This window comes from Embiotoca jacksoni, unplaced genomic scaffold (genome assembly GCF_022577435.1).
Source record: "Embiotoca jacksoni isolate LCO1_2020_lvr unplaced genomic scaffold, fEmbJac1.0.p SCAF_3, whole genome shotgun sequence".
Classification (NCBI taxonomy): domain Eukaryota; kingdom Metazoa; phylum Chordata; class Actinopteri; family Embiotocidae; genus Embiotoca; species Embiotoca jacksoni.
Window position 1 is genome coordinate 21053133 of NW_027185381.1, and position 22303 is coordinate 21075435.

Here is a 22303-nt window from a genome sequence, read left to right on the forward strand (position 1 = left end):
TTTCGCATGTTATTATATATATTTTAGGTGTTATCTATGACCCATTGCTAAAAGCTGTTTTGTTTTTTTTAACCAAATCTTTCTCTGCCTCAGACATTGAAAGTTCGATCCCACCTAAATGCATTTTTTTCCCCCCAAAAGGGATGATTACAAAAATGTTGTGAATAATTATATGATCTGTTAATGCTGTTTTATGTCACACAGAAATGCCACGGAGTAAAGACAAGAACATACGACATCATCGGGAAGTAAAATCACGTCAAACAACCAGGCCTTGTGAGGCTACAGTGTATCTCCCATTATAGTAATTATCTACCTGCAGGCATCTAACTTGTTCAGAACATTACCCCTGATAATTTCTGTTTTTGTTGTATTCATGTGCAGACCAATGGGAACAAATCAGGAGACGAATAAGATGGATCACAACTCTGCAGTGGATCAGATCATGTTTTTGTTTTTGCTGACTGTCTTTGATATAGCTGCAAAATATTGTACTGCATCTGGGGGAATTTTCCATTCTGACTTCCCCACTTCTTAACAAACCTAACACTGATCTCGCATTCTTGACACTTTTTCCAAAAGCCAATTTAATACATAAGTGTCACTCCTCTGAAAGTGGTAGAATTTTAGTCATTTCTATGTCAAGGAGCACGCTTATAATAAAATTGGCTGTCTTAATTGACTTAATTGCGCTCAATCACAGTTCAAAACCTAATAGCTGCTCTCCTAAATCAAAGTCAGCTTTATTGGGAAATAATATGCAGTCGAAAATAAATATTATTGCAGTTTTACAAATGAACACTGGATGGCAGTCTTAACCAGGAATTGTTTTTTGGAGGCCTTGACCTCAACTGTATCACTTATTTATTTTGTTTTTACATTTGCCCTTTGGACAATCAATGTTCAGTAAATGTTCAAATATTCCACTGGATAAGTGACAAACTTGACCTGCTAGTTTTACCGGAGGACATGTCAGGGGATCACAAAACTCAGTACGCTTCATCCTCTGAGATCTATAAATGACTGCACAATTTTTTTTTATGCAAATCCATCCAATAGTTCTAGAGCTATTTCAGTTTGGACCAAAGTGGTGGACTGAACAACAGAACAGCAAACTAATATCGCCGATCTAAACGCTATGGTAATACCATGGCTGAAAAACAGGTCTCATGTTTTTAGGCTCCGGATGGGTTTGAACTGTATAGAAAAAGGCTTTGGCCACAAAATCACATTTTTTTTTGACTACCTCCTCTGAAGTTGTCTCCCTCTGGCATGCTGCACCTTATACATTAAGTGTGATTAAAGCAGCCTCTTGGCTTTGCACCGGACGCAGACATGAAACTAATATTAAATAGTCTAACCATAAACGACCTTCAAAGTTAGTTGTAAAAGCTAATGTAGCTACTTTCATTTCAGCAGCAATCGTTCTCCTAAAGTCTTTGGTGCTCAACATCAAAGCTTTTTTTTTTTGTTGTTCTTGGAGAATAGAGCTGCCATGTGGAGGTTACATAGACAGTTAATACAAATCAACCAGTTGACCCCTCTGATTTTCTCTCTGAACCCAGGAAAAGAGGGCATTGCAGTTGTAAAGGTGTGAAAACCAAGTTTTCTAACTAATTTGTATGTCAATGTCCCAAAATGTGTGACAGTGAAAAGTGATAAATAAATACAAATTCTGTTTATAGCTTTCACAGTCAGAGCAGAGAGACAATGCTAAACCAATTAATCCCTATGTTTTAGTAGATGTATGTTTGTTGCACACATCCTATACTGTCTCTTGTACTTTTCCTGTCCAATCTTTAGAGTCTGAACACCCAGCCGCCCACTCCCAGCAATGAAATGGCAGCCACATTGAATTACATAAAACTGTAAGTTATGGTATTAAATCACCAGCAGCGAATATGTCACAGTGCATAGTTACAATTGTCTGAAGCAGTTAGTTTGATGCCTCTTTTCCATTAATACAAATTACAGTTGCAGATTATAAGGCATATCCACAATGTTCACATCTATCACATGCTTGTATTGACACACATGCAATTCAAAGCACTTCAGGCAAACAAAAGCATTAAATTAACATGAAAAAAACAAGACCAATAAAAATTGAAATAAAATGATTAAAGATAAAATACATTTTGATTTGCTTTGAAAGTGCGGTAGCAAGTTGTTAGTTCTAAATTTACACAGATGAGGAAATAGGAATTTAAGAGCAATAAATTAAAAGGACAAGAGAAGAATTGTTTTTTAAATTTAGATTATAAAGTGGCTAGAGATCATCAGGCAGGTGGCTCCATCTCTGTGCAGCAGCTGAAGCTTCACTGTTGGTTGATAATAAATATGTTTTGCCCTGGAGTATTGAGTGACTCATAAACCGGCAGCAGCACTTTAAAAAAAACTTTTCTATAGGTAGGTAGCTAGTGTAAGAATTTAACAATAGGAGTGATGTGCTCAGTTCTTCTGCTTCTTGCACCAGTCTTGAATGGAAGTATTCTATAGTTTGTTTGGTGTGATCATAAAATCAAAGGCTTTAGTTGGTCGTGGAAGAGATGCATTTTCATCTACTTTTGCCACATTAACTGCTAAGCACACCAGGTGTAATCATCAGTTTATTGTGATTTTATTTTTAAGTCACTTCCACTGCATGCAATTTCTTTTATATATATTGATTCTGATATGCCACAAAGTCTCAAGCCTTTTGCCTCAACAAATAACCTGAAGTTTGATTGTAACATCACCAGGGTTCACTGTTGCTCCAGAGAGGAATCTAACCTGCTGTCAAATGCAGAAGCTCATACAGTCCTTTTGCATCTGAGAAGTGAACTCACAGTGTAGTCCCCAGTATGGAGTATTGTTTAACCCACCACTATGAATTATTTCCACTACTCAGACTATTTTACACTGAACCTTAAGATTTCACAGTTATTTGCTCTGAATTGATTTCAGTCAGCATTGCAGTGTGACGGATCATTTTCAGTAACCACAATCTAAATGCTGTAGCCTCTTGAGAATAAAGAAATGATACATTGTGGCTTTCAATTTAGTTAATATTAGAATGGATAAACATTAATGCAGGTTCTGAAGAGCCAGAGTCAGTGGGTGCAGAGTAAAAAACAAAAAAGCCAACACTCAGGTTAGACCATGTGAGTGATCCCAGCAAATGACCTTGGAAGTAATTCAGATCTTTTCAATGAGTTCTCCTATAAAGGAACAGAGAAGTATACATTATGCATGCAATCTATTATTAATGGTCTTGAGTCATGTTACGATCAGACATGAGCCCTCAGAAAATATCTGAAAAGCCTGATCCTCTGGTGGACTTGTCCTCTAAATATGGTTACATAAACTCATCTGCTTCTATATTAGGTGATTTATTATTCACTGCAATTTCTTTCTTTTACATTTTACTTTTACATGGAACATTTCACAGGATTTCTGCAGTTGTGCTCCTTTAGAGTTTTGAGAAATATTTTTTTTGTCATAAGTAAACTAATGAAAACACAACCTGTTATCAGTGTTTGGCTTTATATGAGCCTAATAATATTTATCAGGTGCTACATCAGTGACTTTTTATTGATCCTTGCAAGTGATCCAATTAAAACTCTTGGCTGCTTCTGCCAGAGAGTTCATTGGCTGACAGCTGTTCTTGGTTCTCCACAGCCCCGCCCCCATCTGTCAGGCACTGCGTTGGTACAGCACTGTGTGACTGTTGATGCACTCTAGTGAGATACTACTCTTTAACTTCATACTACAGCCTTCCTTTAAAAGAATTAACCATATAATAGTTAGCAGAGGTTGTGGAACGTGCGTGCGTATCCGAACTCCGCCGTCTTCAAGATTTCCCTCCACTTTTCCCAAGCCCTCTTTTACAGCATGAAGTGCAGTTATGGCAAGGAGTAGCAAGTCAGTAGCGAGGACCCTGGAGGATTTGACGCTAGATTCGGGTTATGGTGGAGCCGCCGACTCCTTCAGATCTTCTAGTGCGTCGCTGTGCTGCTCAGAGGCACATGGGGGGAATAACTGGCATTTAACCGACTCGATGCACAGTCGACACAACAGTCTGGACACTGTTAACACGGTCCTGGTCGAGGACGCCGAGATCCTGGAGTGCACCGGGCAGTGCGCTAATCTACCCGAGCTTGAGGATGTGCCGTGGAGCCTCGGGGAAGTGGCGAGCGCACTGAGCAAGGACGAGGAGATGAGCCTGCCGACCCCCCCACAGGACGTCCTGCTCAGGCTCTCGGTGCTGGTCAGCCGGGCCCTGGTGAGGGTCGCCAAGGAGGCGCAGCGCCTAAGTTTGCGTTATGCCAAATGCACCAAATACGAGATCCAAAGTGCCATAAAGATCGTTCTGTCGTGGACCGTCTCGATGGACTGCATCAGTGCGGCCCTCAGTGCCTTGTCCCTGTACAACATGAGCACGGAGGAGGACAAGTTCAGCCGCGGCAAGTCGGTGCGCTGCGGACTCATCTTCAACGTGGGGAAGTTCTTCAGGTGGATGGTCGACAGCAGGGTTGCGGTCAGGATCCACGAGCACGCGGCGATCTACCTGGCTGCGTGCATGGAGAGCCTCTTCCGCGAGGTATACGCGCGGGTGCTGCGCAGTGCGCTCCTGGAGCGGGATAATGGGATCCCCAAGTTTACTGTGGAGAACCTGGAGCAGGCCGTCAACAGCGATGCAGAGATATGGGGCTCCCTGCAGTCCTGGCAGCACCTGATCTGCGGGAAGAATGCAAGCGGTGAGTTATGAATGCTGCTATGCAACAGGGTGTTTGTGCACAAATTTAAAATCCTTATGCTTAATTCGTCACCTGCGGAGTCCCCCCTCTCACCTCAATATACTTACACCAGTAGAGCAACACAAAGATTTCCTTACTTGATTTGAGTATCATCAAACCACAAGTGTGACAGATGACTCAGAATTTATAAAAAGAGGTAGCTTGGATTCACTCAGATTCACTTGCTGCCAGAAGCTCTGCCTCTCTCTCATTAAAGACGTGTAAACTTTAAGTGAGAGATATCAGTGTGAGGGCATTCTTGCAGGTGAAATGCAGCTGCAGGCAGGTGATGATAAGTATAGCCATCCTCATGTGGCCAGCTTGCTTCTTGTGTTTGCTGTAGTCTTAGATTGGAGATGATATTCTCTGATAGTCCTCTTATACTGTATGTGGCTGTTTGTCATAATGCCCATAATGATGAGGATGGGCTCGATACCCACAGCTTTAGTTCTTCCCTTTGAGAGGTTTCAGTGAAAGGGGCTCTCCCTGCTGGTTTCATAAAACCATGCCCTGCAGAGGTGAGATTTATTCTTTTCAAGCAAAGAGGAAGGAGGTCTTTCATTTCTGTATATTTTTGCTGAATTTGTTTACCTTCCCTGGAAGTTTACACAGGTTTTCCAAGCGTGAAGAAATACTTTTTGGTGTGTGCTTTGAAAGTAGCCGGGTTCGAAGAACAAGTCTAATTGTATTCAGACTTCACTGCCGCTTTACCATCAATACATCAGAAACCACTCTAACGCATGCCCCTGTTTTGACGGATGTTGTAAAAGTGCTGCTGTGGCTCCTATTGCAACAGGTTTACGTAATAAAAGGCCTTGGGGGACGTATGTGCTATCATGCATTATGCAGAGTGATGTGAATAAAACTGAGTTATAGAGTGAGGGAGGGAAAGAGAGAGAGACAGACAGAGAGAGAGAGAGGAAGTTTTGAGAGACTCTGTGACTATATTGATGAATCACCAGCAGAAGCCTGGCATCATGAGAGAAGGACTTTGTCAGTCTACCTCTCGTTTTAAAGGCGCATGCTAGCTGGTTTCTATTTGTCAGAATCAGACTCACAAACAGTGTAATAGCCTTCATTTGCACTGATGACAACATACAGTATCATTGTACATGTATATTACTTTATATATTGACACAAAGTGCAAAAATGCCAAAATCAGTCACATACAGTTCAAAGAAACCAAAATCCAACATCCAACTACTGTATAGTCGTAATATCAGTATTCAGTCACTCTGCACACTCAGGCCATTTGGCATGCAGTGAGGCTCCAGCTGTGGAAGAGATGTGGTGAGTGATCACTGGTGCATTGGACCGTTGGATAGGATCAGATGCAATGAAATGTCTGGAGCTTACGGAATATTGAAAAAAAGGCTCAAGGCTAGAAAAGTGATGATGCATGAAGTTAATGTTGTGTAATGTGTAGGTAGAGAGGTAGTTGGCTAATTGTCATCTAACAAAAGAACATAAAAATAAGCATTAACACCTACAATGAATGGATCCAATGACTAGAATGTGAATGGGGTTGCTTGTAGTGATGAACCTATAGAGAATTATAACATTACTACACTCGGGCTTTACAGGGCTTTTACTCATTGTTGTGGGATAGTCCAGCAGTCGCAGCTATGAGTGCGCAGGGTGCTGCAGCACCTACTGGTCGATGGTAGAGGACCTGCATGTAAATGGTAAATGGTCTGCACTTAGAGTATATAGCGCCTAATTACCATAGCAGTCTATGAATCACTTTGCAGCTTTTTCCTCCCATTCACACACAAACACTCTCACACCGATGGTGACAGAGCTGCCATGCACAATGCTCTGGAGAAATTTAGTGTTACATTTTTTTGCCCAAGGACACTTCAGCACTGGACACTTCTTTCCACAAGGAACTGGGGATTGAACCATTAACCTTAGGACTAGTGGGCAACCAGCTCTACTATCTGGGCCACAGCCGCCCAAAAGCATGTCCAACACTGTGAATTGGAAAAAACTGAAATGAAAAAAGTTGTATTTATTTTTCTTACTTTTGTTCATATTCTAATATTATTTTGATTTCAGTTAGTATTTCATAGTGAATTTTAGGTTTCAAATTTTCAGTCCAGTGGGAAATGACATTTAAGGTCAGGCAGATCAAAGGTGTCACATGATGTCACCACAAAGAGGCTCAGTAGCAGGAAAATGGACACTCAAAAGTGAATTTCAGATGTCTTTATGAATGTTGCTAAACTCCTCTCAACTGAAACTGCTACAAATGATTGTTTGGAATAAAGTCTATAGTTGCTACAGTATAAGCTCACATTGTCTCCTCATTAGCATCATCAGGATGATGACGGACTTTCTCATGCTCTTCAATTCAATTCAGTTCAATTCGCTTTATTGGCATGACGTTTGGATTAAACATGTTGCCAAAGCATAAATTCTTACATAAATATTAGAATATAACATCTCTCTCTCTCTCTCTCCCTCTCTCTCTGTATGTTTCTGAAACTGAATTAGCAGCTCAGTTAGAAAACTACAATGGAGATACATATGAAACTTGACTACCTAAGGCATCCATCGGTACCATGTTGCTAGCTGAGCTGAAAAGGGGCTAAATAACTTGACACACAGTGCTGAGCCGAATGTTGAGTTAATCTTTAGGTTCCCAGCGTTCACATAAAGTAAACCACTTACGTGGAACGTGCTGTTGACCCACAATCCTCCCCTAAAGGCCTACCCATCCCCCGAAAAGACAAAAATTGGTATATTTTTTAATTAAGTTTAAGTTAAAAGCATACAAATAAAAAAATAAAAAAAAATAGTGGAAAACTAAGAAAGTCAAATATGCATAAGGGATAAAATGTTAGTATGAAACCTTTGTCTGGTTCAAAGTATTACAAAATCCCCCACCTAAATTCAGTGTTCACTTTTTTCCATTGGTTTGAGAGAATGAATAAAGAGCATTTATATTGTTTAGCTTGGATTTAAAAGTAGTCAGGGGTTCACACATTTTTCAGGTTCTCAGGTTTGTTCCAACAATTTGAAAAGGTTTTTCTCCTTTTCTATTCATCAATATATTTTGTGAACCTACTTTCATAACAGCCAGTGCATAGCTGCTGTTTTATAACGTTTGTGTATACTTTCTGTATGCGTGGCATAAGATCACCGACTTCTTTTCTAGTAAGTGAGTGTCGTTGGTCGCTGTTAAATCATCGTTTATTGCATAAATCTGTCTGTCCAATAAGCCAGTACCCAGCTGCTGTTGTGTAGTCTATACTTTTTTTTTTTTTTTTTTTTTTTTTACAAAAATATTCCTTTCAGAGACAAATATTGTACGTTCATCAAAGTATAGAACTTATTTTTCAAGGCTCATAATTATGTACGTAACAGAACATGTGTAACTAATGTACATTTTACAGAATATAGCCTGTATATTTTTCATATGGATGGTACCCCTCCACCCAGTCACCCGAAACACTCAAACACATTGTACCTCTCCATAGCACCCTCCCTCTGAAACATTTTCCCACAGTTTTGTTTAACGGCTCACTGCTTTACTATTTTGGTTCATTCTCACCGCTTCCATAATGCAGTTTTTGTCCATTTCCAGCCAAACACGCTCCAAAAACTGACTGCGCTCTACTTACCCAGCACTTGGCAGCAGACATACGAAGTTCGCGACTTGATAATGAACATAACATAATTAAGCATTTAGCCGCTAAAGAGACAAATATGTACCTGGAGGAAACGGTGGACACAAAAACAGAGCTAAAAGGAGAGTGATTATTGAACTGACACTAACCAGGTGATAGGAAATGTGACTGGAATTGGAATAGTTTTTTTTTTTTACAGTGTTAGAGATGTGCATCTATTGGAGCATTAGATTAACAATGCACATAGTAAATTCCACACTGTGCAAAATAATCTCCCACATTTTTTATTCTAGACCTCTTCCAGGAAACGTATCTGCAGTGACAGAGAAGGCCGAAACAAAGCCGCACCATTTGTTCTCTTCCTACTGGAAGACACCAGCCAGTCTTTCCGAGGGTGGGTTGACCTTAACGCAGCCGCTGCCTGCCAAATTCAACCTCCTTATCGCTCCATCCATTCTCTCGGTCTCTCTCTGCCAAGTGGGAGTAATTGAGGTGATTTTTCCATATTATGCTAACGCTGGTGACCCAGCTTTGTGAGGAGGCCTTTATGAATATCTTTATTGCATCTCCTCCAACAAAGCGGATTTCCACTTCTATGCTGTCACAAATTCAATAGGCTACTTACTTTGGAGGGTGTTTTCCTTTTTGAACAATTAGGCTCTATCAGATACCTTAGTAATATGAGCCAAATAATTGAGGGGTGGGGGTTCTTTCACTTAAAGAGATAAATTCCCATTTTAGAAAATACACTTATTTACTTTCTCATCACAACATTTTTGAAAAGTTTGATACAACTTTCATGACTGTTATAGCAAATAGGAAACTAAATCCAGGAGTCAGTTAGATTAGTTTTGCACAAACACTGGAAATAGGAGGAAACAGGAAGCCTTTGTCCAAAGGTAACAAAGCCCGTTAACAGCACTGCTAGCGGTGAACATTAAACACATTATATTCACTTTGTTCATTACATTTAAGTGTATCAAACAATGCTTTGTGGTGTTATGGGCTGTTATGTGCCTGACAGTTTCTTGACAAGGAGCAGTAACAAGGAAGTGACTGCTGGTTGCCTGGCAACCTCACAGTGACAACAATATTTTAGGAAGTCATCCCTTTGGGCCAATAAAGTTTCTTAATTGTAAGCTAAATTAACAGACTGTCTGTATGAATTTACCACCGTAACGATCATCTGATCTAACTCTCATCAGGATGCAATTACGTGTATTTCCCATATGTCAAGTCAGTGCTTTTTAAAATGAGTTATTAATAACTATAATATTAATATATGTGACTCAGTAGTTGTCGGCTTATACTGTATATACTGTATGTTATATAATGTTGATGGATTTATTTATAGCCATATATATATAAAAAAAAAAGAGAGCGAAAGCTGGTTCTTGGTTGTTTTGTGAATTGATATGTCAGGCTTCAACTCAACATTCATAATTATCCCGTGCTACGATACCTTCTCTCACCTACTGCAGCTTGCAGTTCCGCATTGGCACATCCAGCATATGGCAGGTCTCTCACACACACACACACACACACACACACACACACACACACACACACACACACACACACACACACACACACACACACACACACACACACACATACATCAAGATGTCAGGGTTCTCTCTCATCATGTCTGACTCGGTGTTATTTGCAAGTGGGTGTTGGGTTTCCCTTCTTAGGCTGTGGTATCCTGTCAGAACAGGAAACTACTCTATATGGTGGGGTATTTCTTATGGCTCCCTCCAGACCCGGGACACAGAGATTCTTTTATTTCTCTAATGATGTGTGCATGTCACAGAAAATGTCAAATGGAACATGATAGTCATTGCTCAGGGAGATGTACCACCTTCGGGACGAGTTTTTAATCACACTTTAGGTGTGAGATGAGTTTTCAAGTCTGGGCAAGGCCGTTTTGGCCAAAGGATTTAAAAGAAAATTTCACCCTTAAGTCATTTAAACAAGTAAATAGTACTTTGCTCTTTCTGCTCTGTTTTGCTCGTATTGCTTTTGTTTTGTCTTATTCATGTGGACAGGTGGCCAAATATGGCTGAACTTAGTGGAGTGCAACAATGCAGCTACAGTTGAGTATTTGTGGCTAACTTAATCATCAAGATATAGTATAGTTAGCTATCGAGCCAGGCAGCTGGTTTCAGAAAAAAGCCACTCTGTGCAACAATCCAACCAAAGAGCAGACAGATAAAGTTAGTAAAAATACAAAGGTGGAGCATTTGGCATCGAAGGAGACAGATACTTCTCATTGATGTTGGTGAAACCAAACCAGAGCTGAACGGAGAGTGAATATTGTACTTATGTCCTTCAGGTTGCCAGTAGCAGACAACCTGACGTGCTGACTACTTGCGCAACCTGACTTGCGTACCATTTCTTCAGGATGGGTGAATAGGAAACTAAATTCAATTATGATTGGTGATAGTAGTACAGTGTTGGCTTTACTACTGGATGCAGTTCACATACTTATACAAATATATCAATTAATCATGGTTTTGAAAGATAATAGTCATTAAGAATAGTAGTAAAGTGTTAGTTTGTAATATCGGTGAAATTAATGATCATTTTCATTATCTAAACATTTAGATGAAGACAAAAACCAATGTGTTTATTTTGTAACTCCCTCAGAATCAATAAGCAAAGGTTCCATTGTAATGTTGCATATTTGCATTTATATTAATTAATCATACAGGAAGAAATCCATCACAGATCATTCAGATGCCAAATTATCTACAAATGGCAGCATCGATAGGGATTCAGTGCAGTAACGCAATGCATCTTTGTTGTGCTGTTGCCAGTCGCATGGGAAACACGACACTATTGAGAGGTAATCTGAGATAATTTGAACAACTGACATGCTGCTCTATGGCATTGTTCTCAGTTCACTCTTACTTTTTCTTGCCTAGAAAACATACTTCTCTGACAGTAATGTGCACTTTTCAGCACAAAGAACACACCTCTGACTTGTGTCTGAAGGCATTCTGGAAAATCACCAACTGAAAAGGCAAATTTAGAGAAAGTGTGTACACAAAAATAGTAAATTACAGCACTGAAGCACATCTGGAAATCAATGGATGATGCAGTGTGAAGTGTGTAACTGAGGTGGGATTTTCTTTTTAAAGTCTAACAGCAGAATACGATCTGGCTGACCCGACACTTGGCATTTAAAATCAAAATAGAGACCTCACTTTTGTAAATTTCTGACATCACGTGAGAAAACCAGTGGATCGCTTGTTGAGGGCATGATGTGCGTGCTGTTAGAAAAGTGACACTTTACTGTTGTAGCTTTGTGCAGTGTGTTGGTAGCACGGAGGTAATCGAGTATCGGTATTATTCCACTCACAGGCCTTTTGTTCCTTATCCAACAGTTGGCGTTGCTCTGCGAGGTCGGTGCCTGGTGCACACATGCTGTGGTGAAGGCAGGCAGACAGGAATGACTGCGGTCTGCAGCGGTACCACTCTGTACCGGTGGAGACCAGTCCCCATTATGTCTGGGAGTGAGATATAACATATCTGTGCTAGGGAAACCCTTACACAGCAGGACACGCTCAGGCGTTTAAGGCAGGCAACAGACACGGATAGAGAGGGACACACACACACACACACACACACACACACACACACACACACACACACACACACACACACACACACACACACACACACACACAGACTCAAACACAGCCCAGGAGCAGATCTGGTATTAATTGCGAGTTTCAGAGGGAAATGAGGAATGCTGATTTGACATAGAGTATGGTACGACGAAGGAGAACTCCAGCCAACTTTTCTTCAAATGATTAAGAGGAGACAAGTGATAGAATACAGTTACCTCTACACCCTGCTGGCAATGTCTGCAATAGATTGTGTCTTTTTTTTCCTCCTGTAACATACATTTTTCTTATGCACCTCAATGGATTGTATAAAACCTTTTTTCTGCACCGTGTCACTCATTTCTGTGTGTTGCAGCTCATGGACTTGTGTTTTCAGTCATCTGCTATATGAATGACTGCAGCCATTGTACACAGTAAGCAGACACAAAGAAAGAACTAGTATCCTACTATTCAGAATCCTCTCAGTCGTTATTTAATGTAGACTTAATGAAACTGTGCCCTGAACATTACAATCTGGCCCAGTTTAATCAATATGTATGAACAATCTGTTCAAGGGTAAAAGCCTCAGAGCCACTGTGTGATATCATTTGAGAAAACAGTGCAGTGCTGGAATTGCCGCCGTTAATGGCTAATTCAGTATATTTTTCTCATTTTCATGCTTGACCTTTTACTCCAAAATGAGATTTACTCCACCATAGCCCTAACAATGTCAACCCAGAAAGTGTGCACTTATGGCTTTAAAATCACTCTACATAATGTGTGTGTTTAGCTGAATGCTGTCAGTGAAAAAGCTGTTGTATTTATGTCTCGAGATGGCATTATGAAGGGCGCTCTAGCTGTTTCTTTCTGTCTTTGGGAGGGATTTACTTCCCTCTGGACTGAATCTTCTGGGTGGTTTTTAGTAAGTTTTCCCAAAGCGTAGGTGGAAAGTTTACCATAATCTTTTCTCAGTATTTTGATTTTGCTATCAGTTAAGTAGAAAATAAAAATATACCACTGCTAGACCAGAATAGTTTAACAATTACTCCAGAGCCAAATCCAGTGAAGCTGTGGCTAAGAATGAATTGTTCATGGTGTCGACGTTGGAAGAAAAAGCAGAGGGAGAGAAAGAGGCACAGATGGCAAGGATCAAAACAGGAAAATCCATAAGAAAAGCTGTGGGTGACAGATGAGACCCAGACAAGCAATGTCTACTTCTTATTATAGCAGGAAGAAAAGTCGGAGCAAACAAGTACCAGCAAGTGGATTAGTTGGGCCAAGCATCAGTATCTTCCATGTTTTTTTGCAGCTCTGAATTCCTTTTGTTGTATAGAGGGAAATGATCCCGTTTAAATACCAGCCAGTCTGGCTGGAAAATAAGAAGAAGGTACTGGTAAACAAGCTTTGAACTTGTATTCCCTCTTTGATGTGAGCTGAGCAAAATTCAAAGAAATTGTCTTGTCACCATTAGAAAAGTGATATATGTGATAAAGAGAGCTGCATGTCAGGACATCCAGACACATCTGGATTCACAATTGGTGAACTGAGAACCAAAATTCCAATGTATTTACACAACACACGCTAATGCACACAGACGGCGTAGCACTTCCATTTACTTGCATCAGATAAATGCTGAAATCAGCATGAGCAGAGCAGGTTTTCAGCAAACACAGTCTTTCATCTCTTACTGAGATCAGAACCCGTAACCAGCAGCTCTGTGCTCATACAGTCAGACCTGTATCATCTCACCTGTTGGTGGTGTTGTTGTTTATTCAGAGTAACACAAAGATGACAGTCAGATGACCTGCCAGCAGTAACATCACTGATCAGTTAGTTACTTTTGAGAACAGCATCTGCAGTGACAGTTAGCGTCCTCTGGGTGTGTGTTGTAATCCTCAGCTGATGATACTAATCAAAACTGCTGGTTGATTCAGATCAAGTACACAGAGCCAGACAGTCAGCGAGTCAGTGTGAAGAGGAGCTCTTATCTGCCTAGAGCACCCACTGAACCCTATTTAAGAGAAGCTTAGATTCATTTTTTGGGGGATGAACAGAGGAACTCATAGATGATCCACTAGTTTTCCGACTATCTGTCCAGCTCACTTCAACCTCAGTATCTCACATTAATGAGGATCACTGACTGTGAGTGTTGAAAATAATGAAAAAGTGGATTGAGTTAAAGGAATAGTTTGACATTTTGAGGAATATGCTTATTTTTTCTCAAGATTTAGGTAAGAAGATCTGTGTTCATATGCAGGGTAAATATAAAGGGACAGCCAGGGTATTGTTAGCTTTTCTTAGTGAAAGTAAAGGAAAAAGAGGTAAATGGCTTCTCTGCCTTTTGTTTAAACAAATGAAAAGCTCACTAAGTAATGCAAACTCAGCTAGCGTTCTCACCCATTTCCAGTTTCTACGCAAAACTAAGCTAACTGTAGTGGAGAGTGAGCAAATCCTACATCTGAAAATGTCAAACTACTCCTTTAAGGCTTATTTATCGCTGGGTTTCCTAAACATTTACAGCGGATTAGTCAAGGTGAAGACAATTCTCTCCTTTATGCCCGAGCAGCCAATGTTAAATGCTGCAGTTTTTGCTAATCCATGGCACACTGAGCTGAAGTGATCGTTAGGAGCAGAACTTCTGTTATTTCAGTCTGTAAACCACTTTATTCCAGCATTCCCATAATTTAAATACATACCTTTACTAGAGGATGAAATTATCCTTGGATAGATGGTTATGTGCACTGATTTGCGCTCATCACCGCCACCGTCTGTTGCGTCATTACTCAGTCTTTTACATGCTGCTCACTGGTTTGAGATTCAAATGAAGTGTGGACTCTTCAAATCTGAGAAAACATGATTACATGAACTTAAATGTACCCACTATCCATCCGTCTGCCGCATGTGCAGTACGTGAAGATGAGTAGCTGTTTTCCTACATTTCTCAGAGTGAATTTTGGTGAACATGTGTCTGAATGCGTTTCATTCACTTGCACGGGGCGGGATCAGTGGTGACAGTAATAAGAGAAAGAGTTGCACCACAATCCTCCGAACTCATCTTGTTGCTGCAATACTTTCTGGTCTGTTGGGAAATCTGTAGGTTGGAAAAAAAATACACACATTTGACAGAGCTTTGTAAAAGCAGTTCAGTATCGGTGTTGAAAGTCCAAATTTCTCCACATTCATGAAAGTCAAATAAAGCATGCGATTCATAAACCCATTATATTTATCATAAACAGCTGCACATTTTTTATTGGCCTAAAATAAATCAAAATCAAATATACAGGTTGAAAAATACTGTCAGGATATATTTTATGCAACTTTCCGTGAAAAATACTGAGGAAACAATCTAAGTGTTATAATGGCCTTGACGATGAGTCTTTCTTTGTTTGTATTTTGAATCTGCAAAGCCACTATATAGGACATCACACTTAAAACCTATTTCTATAAAGTGTGCAAGCTTCCTTGTGAACAATGAAAAGACATTATGAAATAAGGCACATAATGGGGCTTCGTAGTGCTTAAGCAGGCGATAGATTTGCTGATGCAGAACTGATTCTGTTCCACTGGACCAGTATTCCATTACCTCCCATGAGATCTCAGACCACTGACCTTCAGACTGCGTGTGTGTCGCTGCATATACAGTATACTGCGTGCATGTTTGAGTAAAGTGAATACAGCGTTCCTCTCGCTGTTTTCCAATGTGTGGCAGCCTCAGTCAAAGCCTGTCCTGAAACAAGCAGCCCAAAGATTTTCATATGACTAACCCAGATGTGAATTAATTGATGTCATCCACTTGTCTCTTCTCTTTCTTTCACTGTCTTTTCTGCTTTGTGTCATTTCTGCTGCCCATTTCTTATTCTCTATTTCTTGCGTCTTCAATTTCTCCGATATAATGATTTAACACTGCCACCGCCTTGATGCAGAGTATGTGCTGAGTTGAGGTGACCTTGTCCCGTTCTACGTGTCTGGCAGGGCTCTAATAGTTCTGTCAATCCAGACGTGGAAGGCCCCGTTGGCTGAGCACACACTACCCACAGACAGATATGTGTCTGAACTATGACAGATATCCTCCGGATCGAACAACAATCTGTAACTGTAGTTTGTGCTGCGGAGTGGACGGGGCTGTGTGTGGGCGATGTGAGAGGAAGCAAATGAGAAAAGTGTCAGACGACAATAACAAAAACCACGACATTCGGTCCACATATAGAGTGCCAAGAAGATTTCTCTCAAAATCTGTACTTAAACAGATGAACATCCTTCACTCCAACTAAGGGAGTTTGCTCACCCCCCACCCAGCTGAACTAGCAACATATGGTACAGATTTGCCACAGGAGAAGGTATATGTCAATTTTTTTTTCTTGACATTTTTTATTAGTAACATATGCTGGTTCCTGCTTTTCATTGTCAGAGTGGCAGAAAAACAATCTCACGGTGAAAAGACGGATGCGAGTAGGGACTATATAGCAACTTCTGCCCTTCGCGCATCTTTTTTAAAGAAAAACACTGAAACATAAAACTGTATATTTTGTTATAGTGAGAATTAGCAGATTATAGTACCTTAAACCCAAAATATAAATACTGCCTTGCACTAATGCACCTAAATCAGCTCTGCATGTTTTATTCATCATTCCTGTATTCAACTTTCCTTTAGGGGAATTATCTTAATTGGTATATTATGTTCTGCTAAACCCACTTTCTCCCATTTTCAAAAACTTTCAGTGAACATTTGCGACTATATGGGCTTTAGAGAAAGGCTGAGTAAAACATTGAAAAATATTACCGAGTTGTAGTTTTCATAGTTACCGGGTTGAATTTTTGAGGACTAGTGTCACCCTCTTTACAGTCCAAGTTTATTTATTCTAAACTAAAAGTCACCACATTTTTTGTTATCTTGTATTACAGGGATACACAAGCATTGAAGTTATACATAATTATGTTGGTCAGAGGCAGTGTTTGATGCTTCACAGTTGTCAGTGTGATTTCTTGGTTCAAGCTGTGAAAGGGAATACTTTGTAAAATTCAGTTATGATAGTTATTTATCCCAGGTCTGCTGCATTCATATCAGTTTGTCCTCTCTGCACTCAGTGATGAGACTCTGCTGGTTCCAGTTAGCTTGGCAGAAAAGCAGGAAGTGTGGGAGGTGGATACCTTCTATGCCAAGAGAGGAGAAAAGCACCTACCTGTGACTGCAAAGTTATGTATTCATAAGCTAAATAATTAGCCACTGGAAATCTAGCTTTCAGGAATCAGCTGGTTTGTGTGTGTGAACTCTGCGGTGTCACGAATCAAATCGAGTTTATTGTCATTTTACCAAATATCTTCATAGAAGGCAAATGTGAGTGTTTCTATGAGATCTCAGTGCAACAATAATAATAGATAACACTTATTATGTTAGAAAATATATACTGCACAACAGTCCCTTAGCCCACATATGTAAGATGTAAGAAGAGCTATTACAATAGTGCAGGTTAAAATAATAAAATCATAAAAAACACAGTAGTGTTTTGTTATAGAATGGAATAAATGAGTAAAATGCAGTAAATATATTCTATAGGTGCAACAAAATGTGAAAATTATGTGCAATTTAAGCTGCAACTATCGGAGTGAGTTAGTCTGATTGATTGTGGAGATGGGACTCCTGATGAGCTGCTGGATGCAGCTGTTAGTGAGTAAATACCACCAAAATGTTGACTGTTAAATGTCTTATTTTCTATTTCTACCTTTGTTAAACACAAGATGGCATGTTGGTATGAAGGATTTAACTTGTATGTAATTAATTTTGCTGTTGAGTAATATTCACGAATAATATTGAAAGCAAACCAAACCATTTTCATTCTCCACAGGCTACCTCTTCAATAATCAAAGCTAATTTCTGGGAAACACCCACACCACTGCCACAAAACAATAGTGATAAAAAGCCACCATAAATGACTCAGCCCTGTCATTATGCTGTGGTCTTTTAGTTCAGTTGTTGTCTCTCTTTGGACAGACAGAGGTTTCGGAGGACTATGTGACTCACAGCATAGAGAGGAGTTGAGAGGATGACACACTGCTGGTGAGACAGATGTGACTGTCAGTTTTATACCTGGCATGATGTTGCATCAGCTCGGCCTCGCAGCTCTGATCCTCACGGTCTCACTCACAGCTGGAAGTCTACTTTGTAAAGGAGAGGACGAGGATGAGCTTCAGGATTTTGTGAAGAAGGGCTGTTCACTTTCAGATAATCTCCAAACCTGCTGAAAAATGCATGTGTTGGGGAATTTTCATGAAATCTATGAAAAGCATGAATATTGTTTATTCAGGCATCTGGAATTGAATCACCCCCGAGGCACTGCTGTTAGGTTTACCCCAAAACGAACTAACCCTTTATACATGTGATGTATGTGTACAGTCCTGTTTTCTCCTGGGAAAGATACTGAGTGTAATGATTAAAGCAATTTCTTTCAGGTCTCTTGCCCCCTGCTGAAGGCGTGTGTGTGTTTAATGCCTTGTGGGATTAAAAAGATCAGACCTTTATCTCCAGGAGTGGATGGAGATTCAGCTACCAGTTTCACCACTGATTAGATCCGCTTGTCCATGTGTTCCGTTACATTCATTAATATATCTATAGAGGAGGAATGTGGCACCAGAGAGTGTTTGAAATGAAACATACTGGTACACAAAGTCTCACCTCTAACGATGTCAAATTCGGGTGCTTTCTTCATCCTGGATGTAAATTATGGATGGTTTCTCGGTGGTAACTGATTGCAAAAATGATTTATGCTATTGTAACCTTTAGCACACCTGCAGAACTTCCACAGTGAATGAAATAACTTCAGCTGGCTGCACTCCCACAGAGACCCAATTTGCGTTTAAGCATGTGCTGCGTGTTCTGTGAAATCACAGTTATTGAGAGTGAGGGGGGAATAAGAGTAGCCGATGAAGGGCAGGAAAACGAGGTGAAAAACACTGGAATAGAGAGCTAGAAAACAAGACAGTGCACATTTTGTGTGTGTGTCAGATGAGAGAAGGCTGAGCTGAGATCTGAAGTGAACTATTAGGGTCGGCTGTGCTGGCAGGGGAAGCCGCAGCCATCCAATTTAGTCTCTTTGCTCGCCTGTCAGTGGTGCGAACCAAGCAGGCTAAGCGGCACCTAAAAGCAGCGCTGCCACAGTGACTGCGGGCTACCGTCCGGCACTTGAAAAGATGGATGACAACAGCCCAGAGAGGGAGGCAGGAGGTGCAGCAGTACGCTAGGCCTTTCCTGTGTGTGTGTGTGTGTGTGTGTGCGTGTGTGTGTGTGTGTGTGTGTGTGTGTGTGTGTGTGTGTGTGTGTGTGTGTGTGTGTGCGTGTGTGTGTGTGCGTGTGCGTGTGTCAGCGTGTCAGTGTCAGGGGTTGGAAAACAGGAAGGTTAGTCAAAAGAAGACAACTGAGAATACCAGAAAAGAGATGTTGTTTCAGTGATTAGATTAATACGATTAGATTTTTAATTTGGTGATCAGTTGTTGTCTGCCCCTCATTATTTGGTTATTTCTATTTTCTGGTACTGCCGCATAATTAAGAGGAAAATGTGTATTTTACTCCAGTACATTTATTTCACAGATCCTGTATTATGTTACAGATTGACTTTTAACTACAAAACACAGCGTCATCTTATAAAGTATGTTATTAACATGTTACTCGCATGTTAATGCAGCAGCAGTAAAAACCTAATTGTATAGATTATGTTCTGTCATATGATAATATTTTTACTTTTAACATTTCCATAAATGTTTACTTTTAGTTAAATTTTGAATGCACTTTTACCTGTAAAGGATTATTTTTTTAGTTTGTGGTACTTCTGCCTTTACTTGAGATTAAAACAATCTCAAATTTTGTTGATCTAAACGGTGTTGCTTGTGTGATGTCAGTCAGTTGGCAGTTGATGAGTAAGCCTGTTGTATTAGCTCCACCTCCCCCTCTGGCGGACCAACCACTGCTGAGTGATGTAAAACGATTCACGAACTGCGCACCGCTAGTGATTTTTTTTTTTCCCCCCCGAGAATGTCGTCACTGACTCGCTGCCACTTCTGTACGTAATACTGCAAATGCAGGGGCTCTCATCAGTGAGCCACAGGCTCAATCTTTATTGAATTACCTCATTCAGTGATAGATGTTGATTCAACAGACAGCATTTATTCAATTAAAATCTTCTGCATTAAGACTTCTAGTAAAGTAAAGCAGAACAAAGACAAGTGCAGCATGCTTTATGTTTGTGTCATTAATGAACTCAAGGAAGCAGAAAAGAGTCAAAAACAAACACCAAGCCTGAACGTAATTTAATCTAGTGTGACGTAACATGTTTTGCCCCTGATTAGTAAACAAAATAAAATAAAAAATAGGATATGTCAAACTGTCTTTATGACACCTGTGATGTTACCTGAAAGCAGCTTGTGGTGTATGAATTTCACATCCTAAAATCGCACAATGATCTTGATCATGAAGTGTGGCAGAATATCAACACCAAGACGTGTCCACCAGGTGTATAAACTCCCCTGCAGTGCATTGAGCCCCTGTGCTACTTGTAGCGCAGGTGATCATGAGTCTACTCCACGTTCTGCCTCTGCATTGTTTATACGGCCGATCATTCTAAGATCCTCAGATCATCTGTGTGAAGAGATGAGATAAACATAATGCCCAAAACTTCGCTTGCTTTTCTTTAAGCTGTCACGCTCTTATTATCCTGAGTGATGATGCCCTCTGACACTCTGACTGCAGCTCTCTGCCGGGTGATGTTTTAAGGCAGATTCCTCTGGAAAAAGAGGTTGCAGGCGCATCGTGTTGGAGACCGTGCCCTTTGGCCTCTCCCACCACTTCTGGCTGTTTGATAACAATAACACAGGCAAAGAGAGAGAGCGCTCCTGAGGCAGGGTGAGTGATATTGACCCGAGTCTTACCCTCTGTGGGGGCAAAAAGATTATCACGTAGACATCACAGTGTCTGTTTTAGCTGCTGCAACTGAAGGGAGCTGGAGGGGACGGGTGTTGAGTAACAAAGGAAGCCTCAGGAACGAACCAAATCCATACATGCAAAGATTCAAAACTTTATCCACAGCATCAGAAGCTCTTTGTTGCTCTTTTGCAGATATGTCATCCAAAGGGCAGAGCAGACAATCTAAAACCGGCATTGATTTTCAGACTGATTTCAGTTTTAATGGAGGAAATGTTGAGGTCCGATGCAGGCTGATAAGAGGATGACTGCATTCCTCGTGTCCCCCCATTGAAGTTAAACAGGGGAGAGAAAAAGAAAGTGCAACAGTTGATGAAATATCTGCCATCTAGCTGCTGTTAGGAGGTTAAATGTCTCCATGTCTGTCATGTTGTTTGCTGCACTGGGGCTGGCTCAGCTGTGCTTCACAGTGTCTAATGTGGATGATAGCACAGCACGTTGTCCAAACACATTCTCAATGCTGCTCTAATGTCACAGTATATAGTCGGATCAGCCGAGGAGATAGAGTGTTTGAAGATGCTGTGGGACATGATTTTGTCCGGATAAGGATTACTAGATTTTAAACGGATACAAGTTATTTGCATATTCATTCTGTCAGGATGAGAGCTGACCTGCTCCATCCAATCTATTTCCATCAAAAGGCATATTGAATTTGTGATTGGAGGGATAACGGGATTGGTTGTACCCAGACTCTTATTTAGAGCAGACATTGTAAAGGTTAAGAGTGAATGTGTGGAGATTGATGCTTGACAGAGAGGGTCATTTTATGTATAACCGAAGTTAGGCAACCATGAACTGTGAAATTTTGTGTGCGGAGATTTGAAATGTCTCCTCTTTGTGATGCAGACTCTGGCAAATAAATCATGTCCAACTTATCACACGAGGGATGCCTTTCAAGGCCTGATTGTCAGCAGGAGAAAAATGACAGCATAGGAGGATAAGTTTGATCTGCTCAGGGACTCGGGACAGATAAATCTTTCAGTTACCCCTAGCTGACAAAGCCACATTTTCAAGATTTTCTTTCTTCTTACCAGAAATGTGAAGTCCTCATATGGAGTTGATGGTTGGAAATATTTTTTTTTAAGTGCAGTGCCATTCAAATATCTTCTGTATGGAGTTGAATGTTTATCGTTATAACTTAGTGATGAGCTTTGTATTTATTAGTATATGGGACAAGTTTACACATTCAGAGCTTTGCATTTTTCAGAAAAAAGCAGGAGACAAGTGTTTTCAGTTCTTCATCTCAACTGAATAATTGGAGCTGTTTTGATTTATGGCAGGATGAAAGTTGGGCCTGTCATGTCATATTTAGTCAAC

General features: G+C 40.4%; 1 protein-coding gene across 3 annotated transcripts in view; it reads left to right on the forward strand.

The window, feature by feature from the left end:
- Positions 1-3713: 3713 nt before the first annotated feature.
- The window catches only part of btbd11b (BTB (POZ) domain containing 11b), a 71323-nt gene continuing 52733 nt past the window's right edge, over positions 3714-22303 (forward strand). For 2 of the 3 annotated variants that reach the window (XM_069162132.1, XM_069162133.1), the window contains exon 1: positions 3714-4736. In XM_069162132.1, the coding sequence (XP_069018233.1) occupies positions 3884-4736 (853 nt within the window). In that variant the 5' untranslated portion in view covers positions 3714-3883. The remainder of the gene's footprint in view (positions 4737-22303) is intronic. The other variant, XM_069162135.1, reaches the window with a different exon arrangement.